Below are 22,971 nucleotides of genomic sequence, written 5' to 3' on the forward strand. Positions count from 1 at the left end.
GTGAGGCGGGATGTAGCACGGTACTCGATTAGATGTGAACTTGACACCACGGACTCGCTGGGCGGTGCGATTTCCACGACTGCTGATTCGTCGCCATGCCTGGCTGCGGTCTGCCAACTTCTCGGGGGATGTCCAGGCCATGCTCCTGGACATGCCCTTCGATGGCCGTCGCCTCTTTGGCGTCAAAGCGGATAGTGCGCTAGAGCGTTTTAAGGACTTCAGGGTTACGGCCAAGTCCTTGGGCCTGGGCCAGCGCCAGCAAACTTCCGCTTTTCGCCCCTTTCATGGCCAAGGAAGGGGCACCCCCACACGTCCGGCCAGCCACCGGCTGCAGAACGAGTCTCAACGCGGACGTGGTTCCCGCCGTGGCTGTACTGGGGAACAATGGCAGGGTCAGTCCACATCCGCCCAGCAGTATCTGCCTCTAAGCCTTCCTAGTCCGGCATTTCAGGCCCATTCGACGCCAGTGGGGGGCAGGGTTCACCATCACCTCCTCCACTGCGTACCATCACGTCGGACAGGTGGGCGCTGCAAATCGTCCGAAGGGGCTACTCCCTCCCCTTCGAGGCGACACCTCCAGCCATGCCACCACGATACCACGCATGTCGGGGGATCACTTGCTACTTCCGCAGGAGGAAGTTATGGCCCTCTTGGCCAAGGGGGCCATCGAGCGCGTTCCTGGGCCAGAAGTAGGACGTGGTTGCTATTCCCACTACTTTCTGGTACCCAAGCAGGGCAAAGGAGGCCTACTCCCTATCTTGGACATCCGGAGCGTCAACGGCTTCCTCCGGAAGGAGAAGTTCAAGATGCGGACTTTGGCTCAGGTCCTAGCTGCCCTGGACCCGGGAGACTGGATGGTAGCGTTGAACTTGCAGGACGCATATTTCCACATCACTGTCCGGCTGGCCCACCAGCGCTACCTGAGGTTCACGGTAGGCCATGAGCACTTACAGTTTACCGTGCTCCCCTCCGGCCTTACCAGCACCCCTCGGGTGTTCACGAAAGTGATGTCGGTGGACGCAGCTCATCTGTGCAGATCGGGGGTTTCAGTCTTCCCCATCTCGAAGATTGGTTGTTGAAGACCGGCTCGCCCCAAACAGTCGTCTCCCACCTCCAGACTATGGCCGACCTCCTGCACTCGCTGGGGTTCTCCATCAAAGTGCCGAAGTCACACCTGTGCCCCTCTCAGGAGCTCCTTTTCATCGGAGCGGTTCTGGACTCTGTGCAGTTTCGGGGTTACCCCCCCCCCCCGAACAGCGGGTTCTGGATATTCAGGCTCCGATTCCGATCTTTCAACCTTTATCCCGAGTTTCGGTCAGATTGACGCTGCGGCTCCTGGGGCTGATGGCCTCCTGCATCCTTCTGGTGCATCACACCAGGTGGCGGATGCGGGCTCTGCAGTGGGACCTGAAGTTTCAGTGGGCACAGCATCAGGGCAACCTGTCCGACCATATCCTGATCTCGGAGGGTACTGCGAATCAGTTGCAGTGGTGGCTCACGGACTGCGATTGGGTCAGCGGCAGATCCCTTTCCCTACCCCAACCGGAGCACGTAGTAGTGATGGATGCATCCCTCCTGGAATGGGGGGGGGGCACATGGGAGAGGGGGAGATCAGAGGCCTCTGGCGGAGTCCCTCCTCCATATCAACCTTCTGGAGCTGCGGGTGATCCGACTTGCACTGAAGGCATTCCTTCCCTCTGTCCGGGGAAGTGTAGTGCAGGTGTTCACGGACAACACCACCGCCATGTGGTACTGCAACAAATCTGGCGTGGTGGGGTCGTGGACCCTTTGTCAGGAGGCTCTGCACTTCTTGCAGTGGCTGGAACGCCGGGGCGACATCCTGGTGGTTCAATACCTGGCAGGTTCCCTAAACACCAGGGCAGACTAACTCATCCGCCGGTGCATGATTGATCACGAATGGCGTCTGAACTCTGACCTGGCGCAAGGTCTCTTTCAGCAGTGGGAAGAGCCTGGGTTAGATCTATTCGCCACCGACGAGAACGCGCAATGTCATCAGTTATGCGCATTGGAATTTCCAAGGTGGCACTCGCTCAGCGATGCTTTTCGCCGCAAGTGGAGCTGCGGTCTGTTGTACGCCTTTCCGCCTATATCTCTTGTGCCCAGAGTGCTGAAGATCAGACGAGACCGGGCCAAAGTCATCCTTGTGGCTCAGGACTGATCACGAAGTTACTGGTATCCCGAGCTACTCCGCATGTCAGTCGATCCCCCGATTTTGTCTGCCTCTTCAGGAGGACCTTCTGTCGCAGCAGCAGGGGACGGTCTTCCACCCGAACCTGTCCAGTCTCCACCTACATGCTTGGAGATTGAGCGGCGACAGTTGAGGCCATTTGACTTGCCTCTGAAGTCTGTGATGTGATTCTGGCAGCCAGGCGTCCCTCCACAAAATCGGTATACGCCTGCAGGTGGAACAAATTTGTGGTATGGTGCACAGAAAAGGCTGTGGATCCATTCTGCCCCCCATTCAGAGGTTCTCCTCTTCCTTCTTTCTCTTGCCCAGCAGGGCTCTGCTCTGGGCACCATCAAGGGCTACCTCTCTGCCATTTCAGCCTTCTTAAGGCTTCCTGATCAGCCTTTTCTTTTCAAGTCCCCTGTTGTAAATAGATTCTTGAAAGGCATCACACACATGTTTCCCCCTGTTCCCTTCGTGATGCCTCAGTGGGACTTGAATCTTGTTCTAACGTGTTAGATTTGGGGGTCTCTGGTTGGCACAGGCATGCACTTGTGACAAACAGGGACCCTCTCCTCTAGTCAGGGCAAGGGTCTTACTCCTCAAAATAACCCCTGCTCACCCTCTAGGTAGTGTGGCGCGAGCATACAAGGCTAATCTTCAGGGCGTTTAGTTAGCTAAGCATGTATGACCACCTACAGTAATAAAAATGACCCACCACAAATGGACACCAGTCTATATTTATAAAAATACGTATGGTTTATGTAAAAATAGGTTTCTATGCAGATTTACATTACAAGACCACAATAACGATGTAAATATGAGGCTACAGTACTTTGCAATAAAACGTGTTCTTTAGAGTTCTTTAACAAAGCTTGATTGAGGATCCTGTGCGCTTCGCACGAGTTGGGCGACCCTTCCTTTGTCAGTTCGTACATTTAAGCAATGTTACCCCAACGTTGCGGACCCTGCGGTCCGAGTCGCACAGTACCTGGAATGCGGGAGTCCGTGGCGTACAGATGCAGCCCCAAATGAAGGCGGGCCCGGGACGAGGACGGCAGTTCTCCCTGGCAGTCCAGCTCTGAGGAGGCCTCGAGGTGCGAGGCGGGTGGGCGGGACGGTGGAGAGGGGGGCAGACAAAACGGGGCTTAGGCGTTTGTGGGGGCGAGGCTTCTGTGCGACGGGTACTTCTTTCGTACGCGTTGTGGAGTGAACAGCACCGTTGAGGCTGGTGCAAGTGGTCCGGTGCGCTCTCCAGGTACGCACCGTACCGGGCTGTGCGATGCAGCATGCTGGTCCGGTGCAAAGTTGAGTTTACTGAGGGGGCACCTAGCGGCCGGTATGGACTGTACCGGCGGCTCTCGTGGTGCGGTGCGGATACCGCTTAGGTATGAACCGTACCTTCCGTCAGGGCTGCTGGAGACAAAGCGGGTGATCTTCAACAAGGCCGGAGCGGGGCAGGAGGCGGCTGGTACGCTTCAGGCATACGGGCGTTTCTTCGCCTCGCAAAGGGGCTCCGGGCTATTCCAGCGGCGGGGGTGGCAAAGAGCAGTGCGACTCGGGGGAAAAAGAGGGAGGCAGGGTGCGGGCGGCCCAGCAGAGCGGACATGGCTCAGATGCGAGCGGTGCGGCTCGAGGCGGGGGCGGCCAGGCACGGGCTGCAAAATGGAAGCGAGGCACACTTCAGGTGCGGCCCCAGCGGCACAAGAGACCAGGCAAGACCCAGCAACTCGTTGGGGAAGGCAGTGTAGAGTCCAATGATCCTGGGACTCTGTTCAGGGGCAAGCTCGTTCCCAAGCCCTTTGAGATCGTTTCAGGCACAAGTTCTGCAAAGTCCTTTCTGGTCTTTTCCTCTCCTTTCTGGTCTTTTCCTCTCCTTTCCTTCAGTAAGGCACCCACTGCAGGCCAGTCCCCCAGCTCAGGGACAGTCTTCCTCCTTCAGCTTCTCCAGGTCCTTCTAGTTGGGCAGAGGTTCTTCATGGTCAAAACAGGATCTAATGCTTAGGAGCAGGGCTCCTACCTTTATACTCCAAATCCTTTGTTCTTGCAGGCCAGGTGGCCTGAGCCTGGTTGAACCCAGTTTTGGAGCACTCTGTTTTGGAGACTCTTGCTGTTTCTTTCAGGGTGCAGGGCAGAGACCTCAGACGCTCCGCAGGAGGTGGAGCCATCATTGTGGTGGCAGAGCACAGCCCTATTCAGAGTCAAGGGGCACTCCTCCCACCTATCCTGGGGGTAATCCATCTATTCACCACCTGGCAGCCCAGACTGGTTTCTGTGAGTGACGGGCTGGGGGATTCCAGGAGACAGACAGCAGATGCACATCCTAGCAGAAGCGGGCTGAAATGGTCAGGCAAGCAAAGGCTAACTTTCTAAAAGTAGCATTTGCAAACCCAGGATAGTAAAATAAACTTTACTAAAAGAAGTATTTTATTATTCTGAGTTCAGGCATACTAAACTTGACTTTCTACCATGTTCCCTGAGCTAGCTGGGATTATAGTGTGTAATAATTCCAGCAGCCCATTCTGGCCCATGGGAACAGGTAGCCTTACAATAGTGAAAAACGAAAATGGCTGTAATTCACTATTAGGACATGCCACACACATCAGGGCTTGTCCTACCTTATGCTTACAATGCACCCTGCCCTTGGGCCTACCTTAAAGGTGACTCACATGAAGTAAAGGGAAGGTTTAGGGGCTGGCAAGTGAGTGCACTTGCCCAGCCAGCATGACAGTACCAGACTGCACGCAGGTTCTGCAATGGCAGACCTTAGACACATTTGACTAGGCCGCTTCTGTGGGTGTCACAACCAGTGCTGCAGGCCCACCAGCAGCATTTGTATTTACAAGCCCTGGCACTCCTGGTGCACTTTACTGGGGACTGACAGTAAACCAAATAAGCCAATCATGGAAACCAATCAATGTATACACTTTTCATAGGAGCACATGCACTGTGGCACTGATTGGCAGTGACACAGTGCCTGGAGCAGCTAACACCAGCAAAACACATGAGGCACATCAGCAAAAAGTGGAAGGGAGACTCACGCCAAGGTGCCAGGTCTAACATAACGTATCTGATGTGCGCTCCCTTTGAGCCACTTCATAACTGTCCTCTTCGTCTTCTTACTCTTAAAACTGTATTCCTGGTTGCAATCACCTCTGTCAGGAGAGTGAGTGAGCTCCAGGCTCTATCTTCTAAACCTCCTCTCTGTCCATCCGGACAAGGTTGTTCTGAGGACTCGTCCTTCTTTCCTAAACAAGGTGGTCACAGCCTTTCATATCGGGCAGTCCATCACCTTGCCCACCTTCTTTCCGCCTCAGCATCCCTCGAAAGAGAGGCCCCACCGTCTGGACCCAAAACGTGCACTCTCCTTCTATCTAGATCGCACACGCCAGTTCTGGGTGGACGACCAGATCTTTGTTTTTTACGTGGGCGCTAAGAAGGGACGGGCGGTGCACAAGCAGACATCTCTCGGTGGGTCGTCTTGTGCATCAAGGTTTGCTACTGTTTGGCGAAAAAGGAGCCTCCTATTGGGCTGCGCGCCCATTCCACTCGGGCCACGGCGGCTACTACTGCCCTGGATCGGGGAGTCCCCTTGCAAGACATCTGTTAGGCAGCTACGTGGGCTTTGCTGCACACGTTTGCTAGGCACTACTGCCTGGACAGCCAAGTCCGGAGAGATGGCTTTTTCGGCCGTTCCGTTCTCCATGACTTTCTGGTGTGATCTTGGTTCGCAGACCCACCACCAGGGTTGGTATTGCTGGGGTATCTATTCCAAGGTAGGGAATCTAACACTAACCTGTTTCTTTCAGATACACAGGTTACTTATCTTCGGTAAGGATATATCTGTAAGAAACAGTAGTTAGTGTTAGATTCCTTACCGCCCCACCCATCCTCCCAGTTCTGCGCACCGATATCTAGGGTTAGGGACATCCCTTTCAGGGCCTATGTCTTGTGGGGTGCCTCCCACCGCACTTTCAGAGTCTTTGTTTCTTGCAATGCTGTTGCTTGAAGTTAGCCGGTCTTTGATAGTAGGCAGGGTCCTTTCTTTTTGGGTGTCTTGCCCTGTATGCTGGGCGCCTCTGCCCAAGAGAATGGAAGGGCGGTGTTATCAACGCTGGTGAGGAAAGATCAATCCCCTGCATGGGTGCTCTGGTCCCTTACACAGTTCTATGGGCGGGGGTCGGCAAATTTGTGCTAACAGATTCCTAAATGAAATTCTTTGCAGCAGTGGTGCAGCCCCAGTACAAGGGCTTGCTATTCTGCCATATGGAAATAGATCCATTCACTAATCTTCAAAAGCAACCGTTAGAAGCCTTGGTGCAAGATGACGTTTGTTACTTATTGCTCTCTACTAACTCCGGATTAGCATCTTGTTTTATAGAAGTCTGCTTAGCAGCTGTGGTAGCATACATGTAAAAATGACCCCAGTCAACGTTCAAAATACAGATGGTTCAAGTTTTCATGGAAGGCTCTAAAAATAGTTCTAGCTTCTAAAACACCACCAGTCACTACTTAGGACCTCAACGTTGGTTTACCTATATAATAAGTCCACCTTTTTGAACTGTTACTCTTCTAAATTTGAATGCTGCACTTGATGTTGCAGTCAAACCTCTTTGGACAGTCTGCCAACTGCAAGCTCCAACAGTGAAAATGCAATTTTTCCATGGTGTACATAGACTGGGTCATTCCCCTTTCCATGTGAATCACACAGTTGACCTACAAAACTCCCCCCACCCCCCTCCTCTCCACCACACACACAACTTCAAACTGTTGCAAAAAAGGCTTTGCATACTTTAAATGTCCAGAGATATTTATAAGATTTGTCTGAACCAAAACTGCTAGAACGACTAAACTGCTCTTTGTAGCCTTTTGAAAGCCTTGCTTAAGGAAACATTGTTCAAAGTCTGGCATTGCGAATTTATTTATTAGTAAAGCGCCTAAATCACCCCCCAAGGGGTATTTCCGTGCTGTAGGATTGCTACCACCAGCCATAGAAAAGAGACTGATTAGAACAGTGAGGTTTTAAGGAGCCTTCTAAACTTTAGGTGATCTGGGCATTGTCGCAAGTGGATAGGGAGTGCAGTGCGTTCCAATAGAAGGGAGCCAGGTGGGAGAAAGCTTTACCACCAAAGCGAGATTTTTTTTGTAGCGAGGAACAGAAAGAAAAGATTTGGATCCTGATCGAAGAGACCTGAGCGGCATATATTTAGTAAATGTATCTGTCTGACCCTGACAGACTGCAGGTGCTTGCCACACTGGCCACCTCCTGTGTGTCCACGGGCGTTTTAGCCCTGTTGCAGTTGTGGGTTTGTGCACAGCAAAGCACTAATCTTCGCTACCAGTGAATGGCTGCACTGAAGGCACTGGTGAAGCGTTGTTAAACTCGTGGGATGTACCAACCACACTCTGAAGCCACATTTCAAGACACTTTTGGGGCGGAGTATAACCTCTTGTCCACCTCCCTTTACTACTGCAGTACAAGTTCGCATTTTTATCAAGAAGCTGAATATTATTTGCCCATAATGGTGCTCTGTAGGCCTTGAGGAAGAACACTTTGTTCAACTTAAACGCCATGCTGACCGGAATACACAGCGATATTGAGCTGTGCTTACAGGATATAAGAAATGGGCTTAATTAACATGGTATTAGACGCTATCGTCGATACTTCCACTTCGAGCCTTTTACACGCCGGCCGGTATTATCCAATACTCTGATAGGCGTCTGACCTAATAATCCTCTTTAGCAGGTAACAGCTGCAAAGGATGAAAAGGATGTGCCGTAACAAACAGATCTGCCAACATTGGAATTGGGGAAGTGGGTTTGAGTCTCTGCTCGGCTCATCATTGTATGATTCTGTGCGCATTACTTAATCTCCCCAAGTCTACAAACCATGAATGTGCTCTTGTGTAACATAAAGCACTCTAATAATTTCAGGTTGAGTTTGCGCTACATAAAACTGCAAAAAAAAGTAAAAGTATATATAGTCTTTGGGCTTTCCTGCCGGATTGGGGCGACCACCCCAGACCCCCCCCCCCCCCCCCCCCCCCACCCCCAAATGGGTACTACCTCAGCTTCCTCTTATGTCTTTGTCAAACGAAATCACTTTCATTCTTCAGCACTCCGAAGTAAACTAAACTCAATGCCCGGAGCTTTCTGAAATTACTATCCGAAAAACTTAATTACAATTATTGTATGCCAGTGTTTTAATTGCTTTTCGTTACAAAGACTGCAGAAGCTGGCAGCCGCCTCCTTAACATCATAATTATATTTTCTGCCGTTTATCTCACCCGCCAGTCCTAGTTTACCTTCTAAGATGAATATTCTTTCTGCGCTGCTTCGGCTCAGTGCGGCTACACAATGGAGCCTGGTTGGCTGAAAGCGAGTCCATTTGTTTGTAAATAGAGCTTTTAGAGCTCCTTTGAATTTGTGATTTAATCAGCCTTTCAGTGCGATAGATATCCTGGTGAGGTTTTGAAGTGGCGCTTCCAGACTACCTGGCACGAGATAAGAACTAGATGTACTCTCCCCCTCAACACGCAAACAAACATAAACCAGCGCTGTCGCAAAAGTGTAAGCGACCGCCTTGTGTTAATTAGTAACGTGATCCAGGAATGCAGCTCTCGAGACCCAAAAGCCATGGGAGTGAACGTTTACACAAAAGGCGCGACATGCACCCGTCTTTAGCCATTTGCGCGCTTTCATTATTGAAAGCCACACGCAAAGGCCAATGGAATATGTGGAATATAAAAAGCCACACGCACGAGTGCAGCGAAAGTCTGGAGGGATTCCAAGAGGCCCTTTCCTAGAGCAGTCCATGCGCGCTGCGCTAGGCTCGACCTAAAGCGGGTGCTAATGTAGCTTTGCTTGGCAGCATCCCAATTGCAAACATTTCTAAAGCTGCAACACGATCCAATATTGACACTTCTACCAATCACTATTGTGTGATAATGTATGCCCACTAGGAAGAACTAGCTGGGGAAACTTTTTTTTTTTCCCCCCAAACATTTTCTACAGGAGCTTGCAGGCCTCCCCTGCCATGAGAAGGGCACTGCCTACCAGCTGTAATTTGATGGTTACACAAAAGTAACATTACTGTTATTGTAATCTTTCTTCAGCATCAGATATGTCTTCAGTGACTCGTGTGTATTTCCCCCCCCCGAAGCCTAAAATGCAATGGCACACATAAATTGCATTCGATTTCATTTTTGCCTCTGCCTGTGTTTGATTGTAATTAATATAATTTGTTCCAGGTGATAGGAGTGAAACTTAGCAACTTTTCCACAGAACACTCTGATAAAGGTACACAGACCTCGGCACTGATTGGAAAGTGACATATTCTTATTTATTTTACGGGCATGGACACCAGTGTATTCTGGCATTAGACAATTGCTCTTGGGGCAGAGTTGGAGCATGTCGAACATGAAAATATGTGTTTAAGTTCTTCCTCTGTGTAATATCTGAAGGACCAGTAAAAGGAGAAACCAGCGATCACCTATTTACACTATTGGAGATTTCTCTCGACTCTCCCCCTCATTCTCCTTAAGAACCTATAAGGAAAAGTTTGAAGCAGGATTTATTTAAAAGTTTTGGTAGGACTTTTTCATCAATGCACAGTAGTAGTGGTAGTAGTGGATGAAGAGAACTAGAGCCATATGTGAAAGTCTTCTTCCAATGACGTGTAGACCGAGGGATGCCCTTCAAGAGAACCTATCCACTCAGACAAATGTTGAGACTGAAGAAAAGTCTTCAATGTCTTCCCAAAAGGACATCTCATGATTGGAGGTTTGGGTAGCCTACTTGGTATGTTGGAAGACCAGGCTAAATTATTGTCCAGGCAGCAATCTCTCATTCACATCTGGCCACATCTATATTTTGCTGATTACTGAAAAGCTACTCTATTATTCAACTTTTGCACTAGAAATTCAAGCTTTTTTAATCCCTGAAAGGACAAATGCTAAATAGGTTCCCAGTGTGACTATTAATTCATCACCTTGAAAGAAGGAGGGTTATACCATACCCAGTTTGTATCATTACGGTTTGTGTATAATTCCTGCAGTGGAAAATTGTTATAGAAGAAGAAACCTTGGCTAAAGATGTATCTTCAAGTTATTGTAGAAGAGTGGTTCTGCTCAGCAATGCACACATTTATCTTCTTTGTATGAGGACGTGAACTCATTATATAAACTTTGAGTAAGGATTGATAGAATATCAACTGAGACACTTCACATAGCTTTTTGTACTCTGAAGGAAAGGTTGGGAATGATCGGGCAAACTCCATTGGGGCTAGTGTGAAGGGAAATCATTGGTAGGGGCTTGGAGGCTGACTTAGTTCATCTGACTACTGAAAAGTCAAATCCATCATGCTGAAGTGTCACTCATTAGTTGTGGAGTGAAAGAAGGTCTTCTGCACCAGATAAGATAAATACAATTCTGGTGGCTAGCAGGGTTGGCAATAATGTTGTCTAAACGATGGATAGCAGTGATGTGGAAGAGTGATTCCACCCCCATCACAGCATCACTGTTACAAAGAGCTGTGAAAGTGGATGCAGGCAGAGGTGAGCACTGGTATTTTTGGGGTGGTGCCATAGGCAAGACTTGTGTATTAACCCCTTCCATGCTGGTGCCGAACCCCAGCCGTCACGCTCCATGGTGCTTGTGTGCTGATGGCGGCTGGGGTTCGTCACGGCCCGCCCTGTTCGTGCGGCTGCCGCACACGGGGGAAATCGCTGCCGCACGGAAGGGGTTCAGGAGTGGGATATGTTCCAACTGAAAATGGCTGAGAGATGGCACTAGATCACTATAACCCGTTAAGTGCTGCGCACGTTCAGCGGACGTCGCGTGCACTACCTCGGTAGTGCTGCGCACATCTGCTGAACGTCGCAGCCCCGCCCACGCAATAGAACGTTCCGCACCAGCGCGGAACGTTCAGCGCAACGGAGGGGTTAAACGGGCAACGCACTGAAGTACAGGATCTGATATAATCGAAGCATGTGAGTATGTGGCTGCCCATTATCATAGTGTGTATATAGTATAGTTCTGTTAGTTTTAATAGGGTGGGGATACTGGATTGATGTTCAGAGTCCAGTTGATTAAAGTATCCGCCCCTACACCTGTACTAAAGTGTATTGCAGATTTCATTTGTAAATAGTTTTAACCTTCCTGTTCACACAGTATATAAGAGATGTGCAGAATACGTGCAACCTGTAATGGGTTTGCTGCTACAAATGTTCACCTGAATTCGAATGTTACATGTTGGAAAAACCAATCCAATAAAAAAAAAAGAAAGCTGCGAGCTGTACGTTTTGAGACCTCATACGATATTGCTGCATTGCAGTCGTATGTACTCTTGAGGGAGCCTATGTGTTGGCATGGCATCACCACAGGTAATTGACATTGTGCGCTACTTTACATGCCCCTACCTTTATTGCATTGGTTTAACATGGAAATAATTGAATACAAATATTTTATTTTTAAACCGCGACTCAGCACTACTTTCCTTAATAACTTTTGCTCAAGTGTTGTATTTCAGCAATGTGTTAAAGAAAATTGTACCATGTCCTATTATTCTGATTTACTGAAATTGTATTAATTTTTCATCTCTTTAGGGGTATAATTGGTGCCATGACCGGAATGTAGTAACAATTTTTAGTGCACCCAACTATTGTTATCGATGCGGCAACCAAGCTGCAATTATGGAACTTGACGACACCTTAAAATACTCCTTGTAAGTAATGTTTGGTTATCATGTATAAACGTAGAGTTTGAATGAAAGCTTTTTATATTTTAGTGATTTTTTTTTTTTTTAAGAAAACCTCTTTTTGCTAAACAGTAGACACTCTACACAGCATCATAAAGCATTGTAGAAGAATGCTCCTAAGTGGGTATGGTATCAGTCACAGAGCACAATGAGTAACCATCTTGCCTCTCCATAAAATTCTTTGAAAGTTTGATGTAATTTAACATATCATGAGTGATGTAATATGTGAGGGCATAAGCTGTGCATGATGAGGGTGCAAGATATTAGTTCACAAAAAAATAAATAGCAAATGTCAGTTTTTTTTCTTTAGTGTGTTCTTATCACAAGCTAAACAACCCTCACCTCTTATGCCTTTAGCCATATGCGGGATATCCCTTTGCCAACCACATGGAAACCCAGCCCCCTGCAGGACACTGCCTTAGGCCATGTGTAGCGAGACTGGTCGCAGGCCTTAAGCCCAACCCCCATCAATTTAAGGAAGTGGGTTATTAGTTGGGAAGGATATGGGTCTTTCTCAAATAATAATGTCGCAACCTTCTGTCTACTGGGAAACAAGTACCATGTTGTAACACTATTCTCTCAAGGTAGCGAGGCAGAACAGCCAGGGCCTACTGGGAGGAGGTGGTGTAGGCTAATATCCTGGCCTGCAGGTGCGCAATGAACAGTGCGTGGTAAATCATTGTCCAACAAGTGCTTTTACTGATAAAAAGGAAAAGTATTCAATTGTGCACACTCTGCTTAATACTGTACATATTCAAATATGTACAGGTAAGCAGTTAGAAATGCCTACTGTTACCCTTGTAACAGACTTACCCTTAGAGGGGCCTGAACCCTAACTCCATGATATTCACCACACATGCTAGGTGCAATTTAAGGGTGTGTATTTAACAGGCGGCAGGGCTGCTGCCTTTATCCGGGTGGTACCATGTTAAAAAAAGCAGACCCATGTAACTGATGCAACACCATTAATAGTTTAGATGGTACCACCTTACAATTACATTAGAGCATGTTGTGACTCACGGTAAGCCTGTTAATTAATCAATAAAACATTCCCATGAACTTCATCAAAACATCACTAATTGTCAACCTTGTCAATCTGGCATTTCAGTTTCAATAAAATGTGTGCACAAGTCTGTCTTTTACTTTTAACATGCTTTAAGTACAGCCTTAGTACCCACTAACAGGTGTCTCTGTACTTCAGAGCCTTCTAGCAAAGGTTCAAGCTCCAGAAGAGCGTGAAAAAAGAAAACATATGTTCAAGGCATATGAGCTGCAGATTACACACTGTGCATAGATCGCCACCTAGTGTTGGGCCGGGATGTTTGCAGTTTGTTTTTGTCCTGAAAAGTTCTTTGGATGTCATGAGATAGGTGACTCCTCCTTTGGACCACATTGCGCATGGGAATCTGCTCCGTCCTCAGATTTTTTTTCCACCATCGGGCTCGGATGTGTTTCCTGCGCTCCGGTTCGGAACCGATTTTCCTTCGACAACCAATCCTCACCCAGTTTCACGGTATTCTTTCGACCGCGGTCCACATCGACGCAACTCTTTACGACTTTGAAGTCTTCGATTCAGGTCGTCAACGAAGGCCTTATGGCCTACCTGGGCCTTACTCTCTGGCTCATTGAAAGGACGCCATTCAAGAAGTGTCCTCAATGTGGGTCGAAGTTGCCCCACACCGATCTACATGAGGTGTGCAACCTTTGCCTCTCCCCGGAGCACAAGGCCAAAGACTGTTCCGCTTGTGCCTCCTTCCGCTCCAAGAAGACCATTCGGCACCGATGAGCTCGAAGAACAATGGCGAGCTCCTCAGCTTCAATCCCGGATGACATCTTTGAGGGCGTCTACGTGCCTGAACGGCAGCGGGCCGAAGAAATCACCAGCTCCTCTGATGACGAAGACTCGGACGTCGAGGACATCACTCCAGCTCAACGGGTCGTAAGTAAGAACGTCGACCTCGACACCCTCTAAAAACGCCCTTCCTTTGGGTTGGCAAAGAAGCCTACTATGCCTTCAGGCGGCTCGGGCTCGAGTCAGCCTATTCCCCGGGGTCAATCCCATACCGATACCGAATAAGAAGCCATCTTCCTCATCCACGCAGACCGCTGCTTCGACACCCAAGCACTCGGCGCCGAAGACTGGCACCGGCTCATCGACGTCAAAACCGCATTCGGAGCCGAGTAAAATACTGCCTAAAGGTCCAGACTCCCATGCTTAGGAGCTGTAAAAAAAAAACGGAACCGAAAAAACACATTTCAGTTAGACATTTCAAAAGGTCACAGTTCTAAGCTGAAAGACCCTATACCAGCTACCGAGTCTGTGCCGAAAAAACCTCCGGAACCGAGAACTTCGACACCGAAGGATCTGCCAGCCACAGAAAAGTTTTTTGCACCAGATCCTACTCCAAAGACTCTTGTAAAGGATCCTAAGACTGGCCAACTGACTCTCCAAGAAAAGACCACTAGAGGTTCCTGCAACTCCTCCCCCTCCTCCAAAGAAGAGCGACATTGCAACCTCTCCATTAAGGGTCCCTTCTCCACCACCTCGCCTTACTCTTCTTCCTCCTCTTCTACCTTCTTCACCACTACCTTCTTCACCACATCATTCTCCTACACCATCCCCTAATCCAGATGATAATGATGTAGATACAGACTCTGATGACACAGGTGGAGGTGCACATGACCCACTAGGGACCAATAGTCCCCCTCAGTCACCTAATCCATGGGATGATTATAGCACCCCTGATGTGCCTTACGTCCCTCAAGATGATGTTTATCCCTCCGCCGCCCCCCCCCCCCCCCCGAGGACACTAGGTTTCAACCTACTAGTCCATAGGGCTGCCCAATACCATGGGGTCGACTTGCACACAGACACTGTGGAGGAAGAGTTCTTATTAGACCCCTTTGACACTACACAAAGGTCCACTCCCATTTTGCCAATGCTTAAGGGGGTAATTAAGTATGCAACAGAAGTATTTAAAGATCCTGTCAGGGCTAGAGTCCTCAACCCCCGCATTGAGGAAAAAATACAAAGCTGCCCCTACAGATCCTGTTTACATTCAAGGCCCAGCACTGCTAGATTCCTTGGTAGTCTATCAAAGAAGGGGTTACAGGGGTAACAACAACAAAGGCTGAAGCAAAACCAACAACTCCTGCTCTGCCTCCACCCCTACCTAATGACTTCTCCCCCACCACCACCACCACCATTCCACTTCTGTGGGGGGAAGACTACAACAATTCCTTCCAGCCTGGACCAACATCACATCAGACAAGTGAGTGCAACAAATTATTCAATCAAATTACTGTCTAAAACTAACATCTACCCCCCAAACATACCACCCAAACCGCGTCCAATGTCACAAGAGCATCTATCACTGCTAAAGCAAGAAGTAATATCTCTGCTGGGAAAAAATGCAATAGAACCAGTTCCTCTGCACCAACAAAACAAGGGAGTCTACTCCCTATACTTTCTTATCCTCTGTGATGGACTCTATAGAATCTTTTCGCCCCTTATGAGAATGTACATTGTCCTTGGTTCAGTGCCCTCGAGTTTCTGTTTCTGCGCAAAGACCTGACACAAGTTATCTAGATGTCTCTGGCGTGACCAAGATGAGTGTGGTACCCAGTCCAAATGATACTCTCCCTGTGGCCCCTGCTTTAGCTCCTGCTCCGTGTGGATCTCTTCTGTCAGGGGGCAGTTTATACACTTAAAACTCCACAGCCTCCCACTTCATTCCTGGAAATAGAGTGGGGACAGCAGAGCTCCTTTCACTTGCTGCAGCAAGAGGTGGTCATTCTTTCTGCACTTCTTCCCCTCCACAAAGTCTGTTTATGTTGAATGGTGGAATTGCTTTGCTGCTTTTTTTGCGAAGGTGAAAATTCGGCCCCTGAAGGTCCATTTGTAAGATATTTTGCATATTGTGCTTCTGTTGGCCTCGCATGGTTGTGCAGTTGGCAAAGTTAATGGATATGTTGCAGTATGATCTGTGTGGTGGCATTTGTTTGCCAAATCAACCTCTGCTAAAGGCCCAAATAGTCGTAACATTTTTGGAGGTGCTTTCAACATGTTTTTCCATCCCCTTTCTTTATGCTCAAGTGGGATGTTAGTCTGGTTGCTGGATTTTTGATAGCGGTTCCAATCTAAACCCTTGCATAGTTGTCTGCTGAGGCACCGGACTTTCAAGACACTCTTTTTTGTGGTCATCACAGCCCAGCATGTCATTGAGCTTCAAGTGCTGGTGATCTGACTGCCTTTCACCCAGGAAATCTGCCTCTGAGGACTAACGGAGCTTTTGGCCAAATGTTGGCCTCATAAAGGGTAGTCTGTAACGCTTCCTAGATTCTTCCCTCTGCCCCCTGTCACCAAGAACGAAGGGTGACTTCAAGGGCTGAACACTCTTAGGGGAATCAGCTTCTACATCGACACAGCCAATGACTTCAGATCCAACTACTTTCTTTCATCTGTGTAGGCACCAATGAAAAAGGTCGGTCCAGAAAAGGATTCTATTTTGGCAGAATATTCTTTGTATAAAAAAATTGTAACAACCTTCCAAAGTATGGGAGAGTGCCTGTAGTAGAAATATACAATTCAGCAACATGGGCTTCCCTTCATATGTTTGCAAAACATTATTCCTTGGAATTCGGAAGTTAGAAAGGATGGGCATTTTTGTCACTCAGTTCTCCAAGACTTGACAGTTTGACCACTCTTTCAGACCTACCTTGGTAGGCAATGTTGCTCTGGTATCTTCTAACTGAGAAATCTGCATGTATCCATCAGAATAAAGTGTTCGAGGCATGTGGGCTGCTGAATTTATATCTGTGCATAGATCGCCGCCTAGTGTTGGGTCCGGATGATTGCACATTGTTGTCCTGGAAGAGTCTTCGAAGTATCACGAGATAGATGGCTCCTCCCTTGGACTACAGTGCGCATGGGCATCCTCTCCATCTTCAGATTGTTTTTTTTCCGTCATTGGGTTCGGATGTTCCTTCTAGACTCAAGTTCGGATTATACTTAAAACGCTTTTCGCGAGGCCAAAAGGCCTTCGGGGCGTCGGTATTGTCTCTCGTTCGGTTCCCGGTACTTCGTCCAGTTCTTCGAACAGGACGTCGAAGGCTGTATTGCCTTTTTCGACATCTAGGCCCCAACGAGCGTCGACGATGGAACGGAGCCCGTTCAAGAGATGCCCCGTCTGCAACTCCAAATACCCTCACATCGATGTGCACCTGGTGTGCAATAAGTGCCTATCCCCGGACCACGACGAGGCCAGCTGCATGGCCTGTTCCAAGTTCCAGTCAAAGAAGACGTTTCGGCACGCCGCGAGGCAGTCGGTCCAGCAATCAGCGCCAGAACCAGAAGATATCTTCGAGGCAGACGACATCGAGGGCGCCGATCAAGAGGATCCTGACCAGCAGTCGGACCCTGCATCGGAGCACGACTCACATTATAGTGTGGACGAAGAACAAGACTACGTCCATGAGCAAGACATCGTCGAGGTAGGAGACGACGCAGAAGCCATCGGAGCCGTCGATGACGACTCAGGCGATGAGCAAGGGCCATCCGCAATCGCGGGGCCCAATACTGACACTATACTCTCTAAGGCTCAGGTCGAGGCATCGCCGGAAGGCCTTAGCCAAGATCTTTCTACGCATTCTATAGCCCCGCGTCCAGGCCCGGCTAAGAATACTTCTACGGAGCCATCGGTCAATCAGCCACTTTCAGCGGCAAAACCGAAACCGACAGCAACTGTATCGAAACCGAAACTGCTGAAGTCAGTCCTCTGGTCGACAGCCTCGGATTCGTCGACTCCACCCCAATCTAAAAGTGTCATCAACCCTTCGGGGTCACAAAGGGGCGTCGACCCGAAACACGGGACGCCGAAGCCTGTCTCTGCCGTCAAGCACGTCGCGCTGACGGTGTCGACGTCCACGCCCAAAGATGGCGACACTGGCAAAGGACTCAAGGCTAGGAAGACTGTTGATCCGAAACTTCCAGCCTCGGTGCCGATTTCCAGCAAGGCCTTCGAGTCAAAGTGCACCCGGCCCAAAGGAGAACGTCGTGTCGAAGCACAAAGACGTACCTGTGGCGCACCGACAGCTCGAATCGAGGCAAAGCGGCAAGCAGCCCAGTGATCCTACAAAGTTGGTCGGATCGTAGACTGCAACACCCTCAAAAAAGGTCGGTTCATCTACACAACCTATTAAATATGGACTGCCCCCGACCGTTCAACCAAAAACCTTCGAGCCACAAAAGGGCACCGACACTACCAAGAAAGTGTCGGTAGTTTCGAGGACTCAGTCCACTGAGGAGGATGTGATGTTCCAGGCACCCTCCTATGACAATCAGTCAAAACTGTTCATCGACTCAGATACTGGTAGACTCACCATTTACAAACGGAAAATAGTTCCAGAGACTCCTTTGGAGTCATACAAAAACCCTCTGAAAAGGAAAAGAGACTCTGCAACCTCACCTGTTCTTTCCGAGCCTGTGGAGTTCTATGAACAAGACTATTCCTATTCGCCCACACACACACACACCTATGAAGACATAGGGGAGGGATACAATGAAGAGGAGTTCAATTATCCTGCTGACACAGATCAGGATGACCAACAAGCCTGGACTGACCCTGGTGAGCCACACACCACACCTGAAGTTCAGTCCTATACCATCAAAACCTCGCCTACTGAAGATACTGCTGCGTTTAACGCTTTAATTGAAAGGGCAGCCAAAAACCATGATGTGGATATGCATGCTGACCCAGTAGAGGAGGACTTTTTGTTTGACACTTTCTTAACATCAGAAAGATCAGTAAAAACATTGCCTACGCTAAAGGGTGTCCTTAAACACGCTACTGACATCTTCAAAGAGACCACAAGGGCACGGGTTGTAAACCCAAGGTTTGAAAAGAAGTACCGGCCTGCCCCTGTGGAACCCACGTACATCAAAGGCCAGCTTCCGTTGGACTCCCTCGTCGTGGCTAATGCTCGTAAGAGGGAAAACTCTCAAACCAGTGGTGATGCTCCCTCTCCGGACAAAGAATCCAAAATCTTTAAAGCATCAGGCAAGCGAGTAGCGGCTCAAGCAGCAAATATTTGGAGGATCTCCAATACACAGGCCCTATTCGCCAGATACGATAGGGCACACTACGACACGTTAGAGCAGCTTCTGCAACACCTGCCTGAGGCTAATAAGGAGGGAGCAGAAATGCTGATACAAGAGGGGAAATTAATTTCAAATGCGTCCATCAAGTGTGCGCTAGATGCAGCAGACACGGCTGCTAGGGCCATGAACACGAGTGTGATGCTTAGAAGGCATGCCTGGCTACGTATCTCTGGTTTTAAGCCGGAGATACAAACTACTTTACTCAACCAGCCGGTTAACCCTGATTTTCTCTTTGGCCCTGATGTAGACACAACCCTTGAGAAAATTAAGAAAGACACTGAGACAGCAAAATCCATGGGGGCTCTGCAGTCAACAGTTCAGGGGCAGTTTCTTTCGTCGCTCCGGTAACGGGAGCCTCCAGAGGTCAAGCATCACAACAAGCCCAATACAACAGAGGGGGCACGCAGACCACCTATAACGAGAACAATAGGGGTGGCTATCGTGGGAACAGCACCAAAGGCAGAAGACACGGAAATAATAATGCCAGATCCTCCACCACCAATAAACAGTGACGTCTTGTCACTACCCCCCGACCATATAACACCAGTCGGGGGACGACTCCAGCAGTTCCTGCCAGTCTGGGAAGGCATAACCACAGACAGGTGGGTGAGAGACCTTATCCAACATGGCTATTGTCTAGAACTAACCTCCACTCCACCCAACAAACCCCCAAGACACCGTCCTATGTCCGCAGAGCACATGCACTTATTGCAGCAAGAAGTACTCTGCATGCTGCAAAAAGGGGCCATATAACTCGTGCCTTTAAATCAGCAGGGTACAGGGGTGTACTCACTGTACTTCTTAATCCCAAAAAAGGATGGGTCTCTCAGGCTCATTCTAGACCTCAGACCCCTAAACCAGTACATCTTGTCAGAACACTTTCACATGCTGACTTTACATCAGGTACTGCTATTGCTCATTCAGGGAGACTTCCTAGCAACCCTAGACCTAAAAGATGCATATTTCCACATTCCTGTTCACCCGGCACACAGGAAATATCTCCGGTTCACCATAAACGACCAGCATTACCAGTTCAAGGTCCTGCCTTTCTGGGTCACTACTGCCCCCAGGGTGTTCACCAAGTGCTTAGCGACAGTGGAGGCGCACCTTCGGAGACAACACATCCATGTCTATCCTTATCTGGACGACTGGCTTGTTCAAGCAAAGTCAGCCCAGCAATGTGCCAGCCACATGTCCCGCACAATTCACCTCCTACACAGTCTAGGATTTTCACTAAATTACCCAAAATCTCACCTTCAGCCCGCACATGTGCAACAGTACCTGGGTGCGACAATCAACACTCTGACAGCGCACCCAACCTCAGCCAGAGTCAACAGCATGCGATTGCTCATTCAGAAATTCAGGCCCCAACAATCACTCCCAGCGCAGGTATTCATGCAGCTGATAGGTATGATGGCCTCCTGCATCTTTATAGTCCCTCACGCGAGGCTACACATGCGTCCGCTTCAGGAGTGCTTAGCACGACAGTGGAACCAGGCTCAAGGACATCTAAAAGACCTAGTGTTGGTGATCGGTCGTGCATATAGAACTCTGCATTGGTGGAACAAACAAAACCTTTGCAGGGGACGACCGTTCCAAGAGCCTGTACCACAGATAGTGCTGACAACGGACGCATCTCTCCAGGGTTGGGGAGCGCATGTCCTCCATTATACGGTGCAGGGACTATGGACAGCGCAGCAGCAAAAGATGCATATCAACCTGTTGGAGCTCATGGCGATTTTCATGGCAATGAAGGCCTTCATACTGCATCTGTGCAACAAAGTCGTGCTGATCCGGACGGACAACATGACTGCCATGTATTACATCCAGAAGCAGGGAGGCACGCACTTGCCACAATTGTCATCTAGCCCAGAGCATGTGGAAGTGGGCCATTCAAAGGAACATGTTCCTCATGGCGGAACATCTTCCAGGCAAAGACAACCAGATGGCGGATCTGCTCAGCAGGCACAGCCACCAGATGCACAGGTGGGAGATACACCCCTCAGTGCTCCAACCATATTTCCAGCAGTGGGGTCATCCAGAGAGAGACCTATTCGCCACAAAGGAAAACGCAAAATGCCAAACCTTCGACGCCAGGTTCCCACTCCCGCTGTCTCAGGGCAATGCGATATGGATGAACTGGTCAGGCAGATTTGCGTACGCTTTTCCTCCAGCACCGCTGGTGGCACGCAAGCTGCGGCAGCACTCCATGACGCTCATCCTAGTTGCTACAATGTGGGCACGGCAAGCGTGGTACACCACGTTCCTAGAACTTTCAGTGGTGCCTCACCAACGGCTGCACCTCAAGCCCAGTCTCCTCACTCAGAACCGTGGAGACATTCAGCACCCAGATCCGCAACAGTTGAACCTTGCAATATGGCTCCTGAGGTCATAGTTTGGCTACCTCAACCTGCACCCTGACTGTATGGACATCATCAAGGAGACCTACAACCAGGGCATGCTATACGGCCAAATGGAAGCGATTTGTCATTTACTGTTCTAATAATGACATAAATCCGCTAGATGCATCCATGCAAAACATTGATATTTGTTGCACCTATACAGATGCAATCTGGCGTATGGTTCCATTCGGATACATTTGGCCGCAATGGCAGCTTATCTTCAAAACAGACAGCATCTTTCTCTTTTTAGAGTGCCAGCCATTAAAGCTTTTATGGAAGGACTCAAAAGAGTGATTCCTCCCAGACACCCTCCTTCACCTATCTGGAATCTGAACATAGTTCTCACCAGACTAATGGGACCACCCTTTGAACCTCTTCACTCTTGTGAGATAGTTTCTAACATGGAAAGTGGCTTTTCTGGTAGCAATAACATCGCTACGGAGAGTTAGTGAGCTTCAAGCCCTAACTATTCAGGAGCCATTCATACAGATTCATGCTAATCGGATGTGGACAAGGTGGTTGTCGCAGTTCCACATTAACCAAACCATAGAACTGCCAGTTTTCTTCCCGAATCCAGACTCGGTGGCAGACAGGGCACTGCACACACTAGATGTTAAAAGAGCTCTCCTGTATTACATAGACAGGACGAAAGATTTCAGGAAAACTAAGCAACTGTTTGTTGCCTTCTCTCCACAACACAAAGCCAACCCCATTTCCAAGTCAGGTATAGCCAGATGGATTGTTAAGTGCATACAAATCTGTTATCAAAAAGCTAAACGCACATTAACAGTTCCCCCATGAGCGCATTCCACACGCAAGTTAGGGGCATCCATGGCTTTCCTAGGTAACATTCCTCTAGAGGATATATATAGAGCAGCCACATGGACCACCATACACACATTCACCACACACTACTGCGTGGATGTACACTCCAAACCGCAAGCTGCTGTAGGTCAGGCTGTTCTCAGAACTCTTTTTCAGACTGCTGCAGCTGGCACGGGCAACCGCCGCTAAGGAGGATACTGCTATTTATTCCATGCACAGATATAAATTCAGCAGCCCACATGCCTCGAACGGAATATGCTACTTACCAGTATGCATCTGTTCTTGGCATGTAGGGCTGCTGACATTTATATCGCCTGCCCTACTCCCCGGTGCCTGTCGCAGCTGTAGCACTCAGAATCGATCTCAGGCATGGTCATCACTTACTGTATTACACTCCATCTCTGCCACAATGGCGAAAAACAATCTGAAGATGGAGAGGATGCCGATGCGCACTGTAGTCCAAGGGAGGAGCCACCTATCTCGTGATACTTCGAAGACTCTTCCAGGACAACAATGTGCAATCATCCAGACCCCACACTAGGCGGCGATCTATGCACACATATAAATGTCAGCAGCCAAGAACAGATGCATACTGGTAAGTAGCATATTCCTAACTTACCTTTCGTGACTACTTTTGTGA

The 22,971-nt window shown here is 48.9% G+C and overlaps 1 protein-coding gene across 1 annotated transcript in view; it reads left to right on the forward strand.

The window, feature by feature from the left end:
- Nucleotides 1-22,971, forward strand: part of LOC144769189 (serine/threonine-protein phosphatase 2A catalytic subunit alpha isoform) — a 204,848-nt gene that overhangs the window by 160,642 nt on the left and 21,235 nt on the right. Inside the window, exon 6 of the mRNA XM_078653208.1 lies at nucleotides 11,794-11,912. Within this exon, the coding sequence (XP_078509334.1) occupies nucleotides 11,794-11,912 (119 nt within the window). The remainder of the gene's footprint in view (nucleotides 1-11,793; nucleotides 11,913-22,971) is intronic.

Source organism: Lissotriton helveticus, chromosome 7 (assembly GCF_964261635.1).
Source record: "Lissotriton helveticus chromosome 7, aLisHel1.1, whole genome shotgun sequence".
NCBI lineage: Eukaryota > Metazoa > Chordata > Amphibia > Caudata > Salamandridae > Lissotriton > Lissotriton helveticus.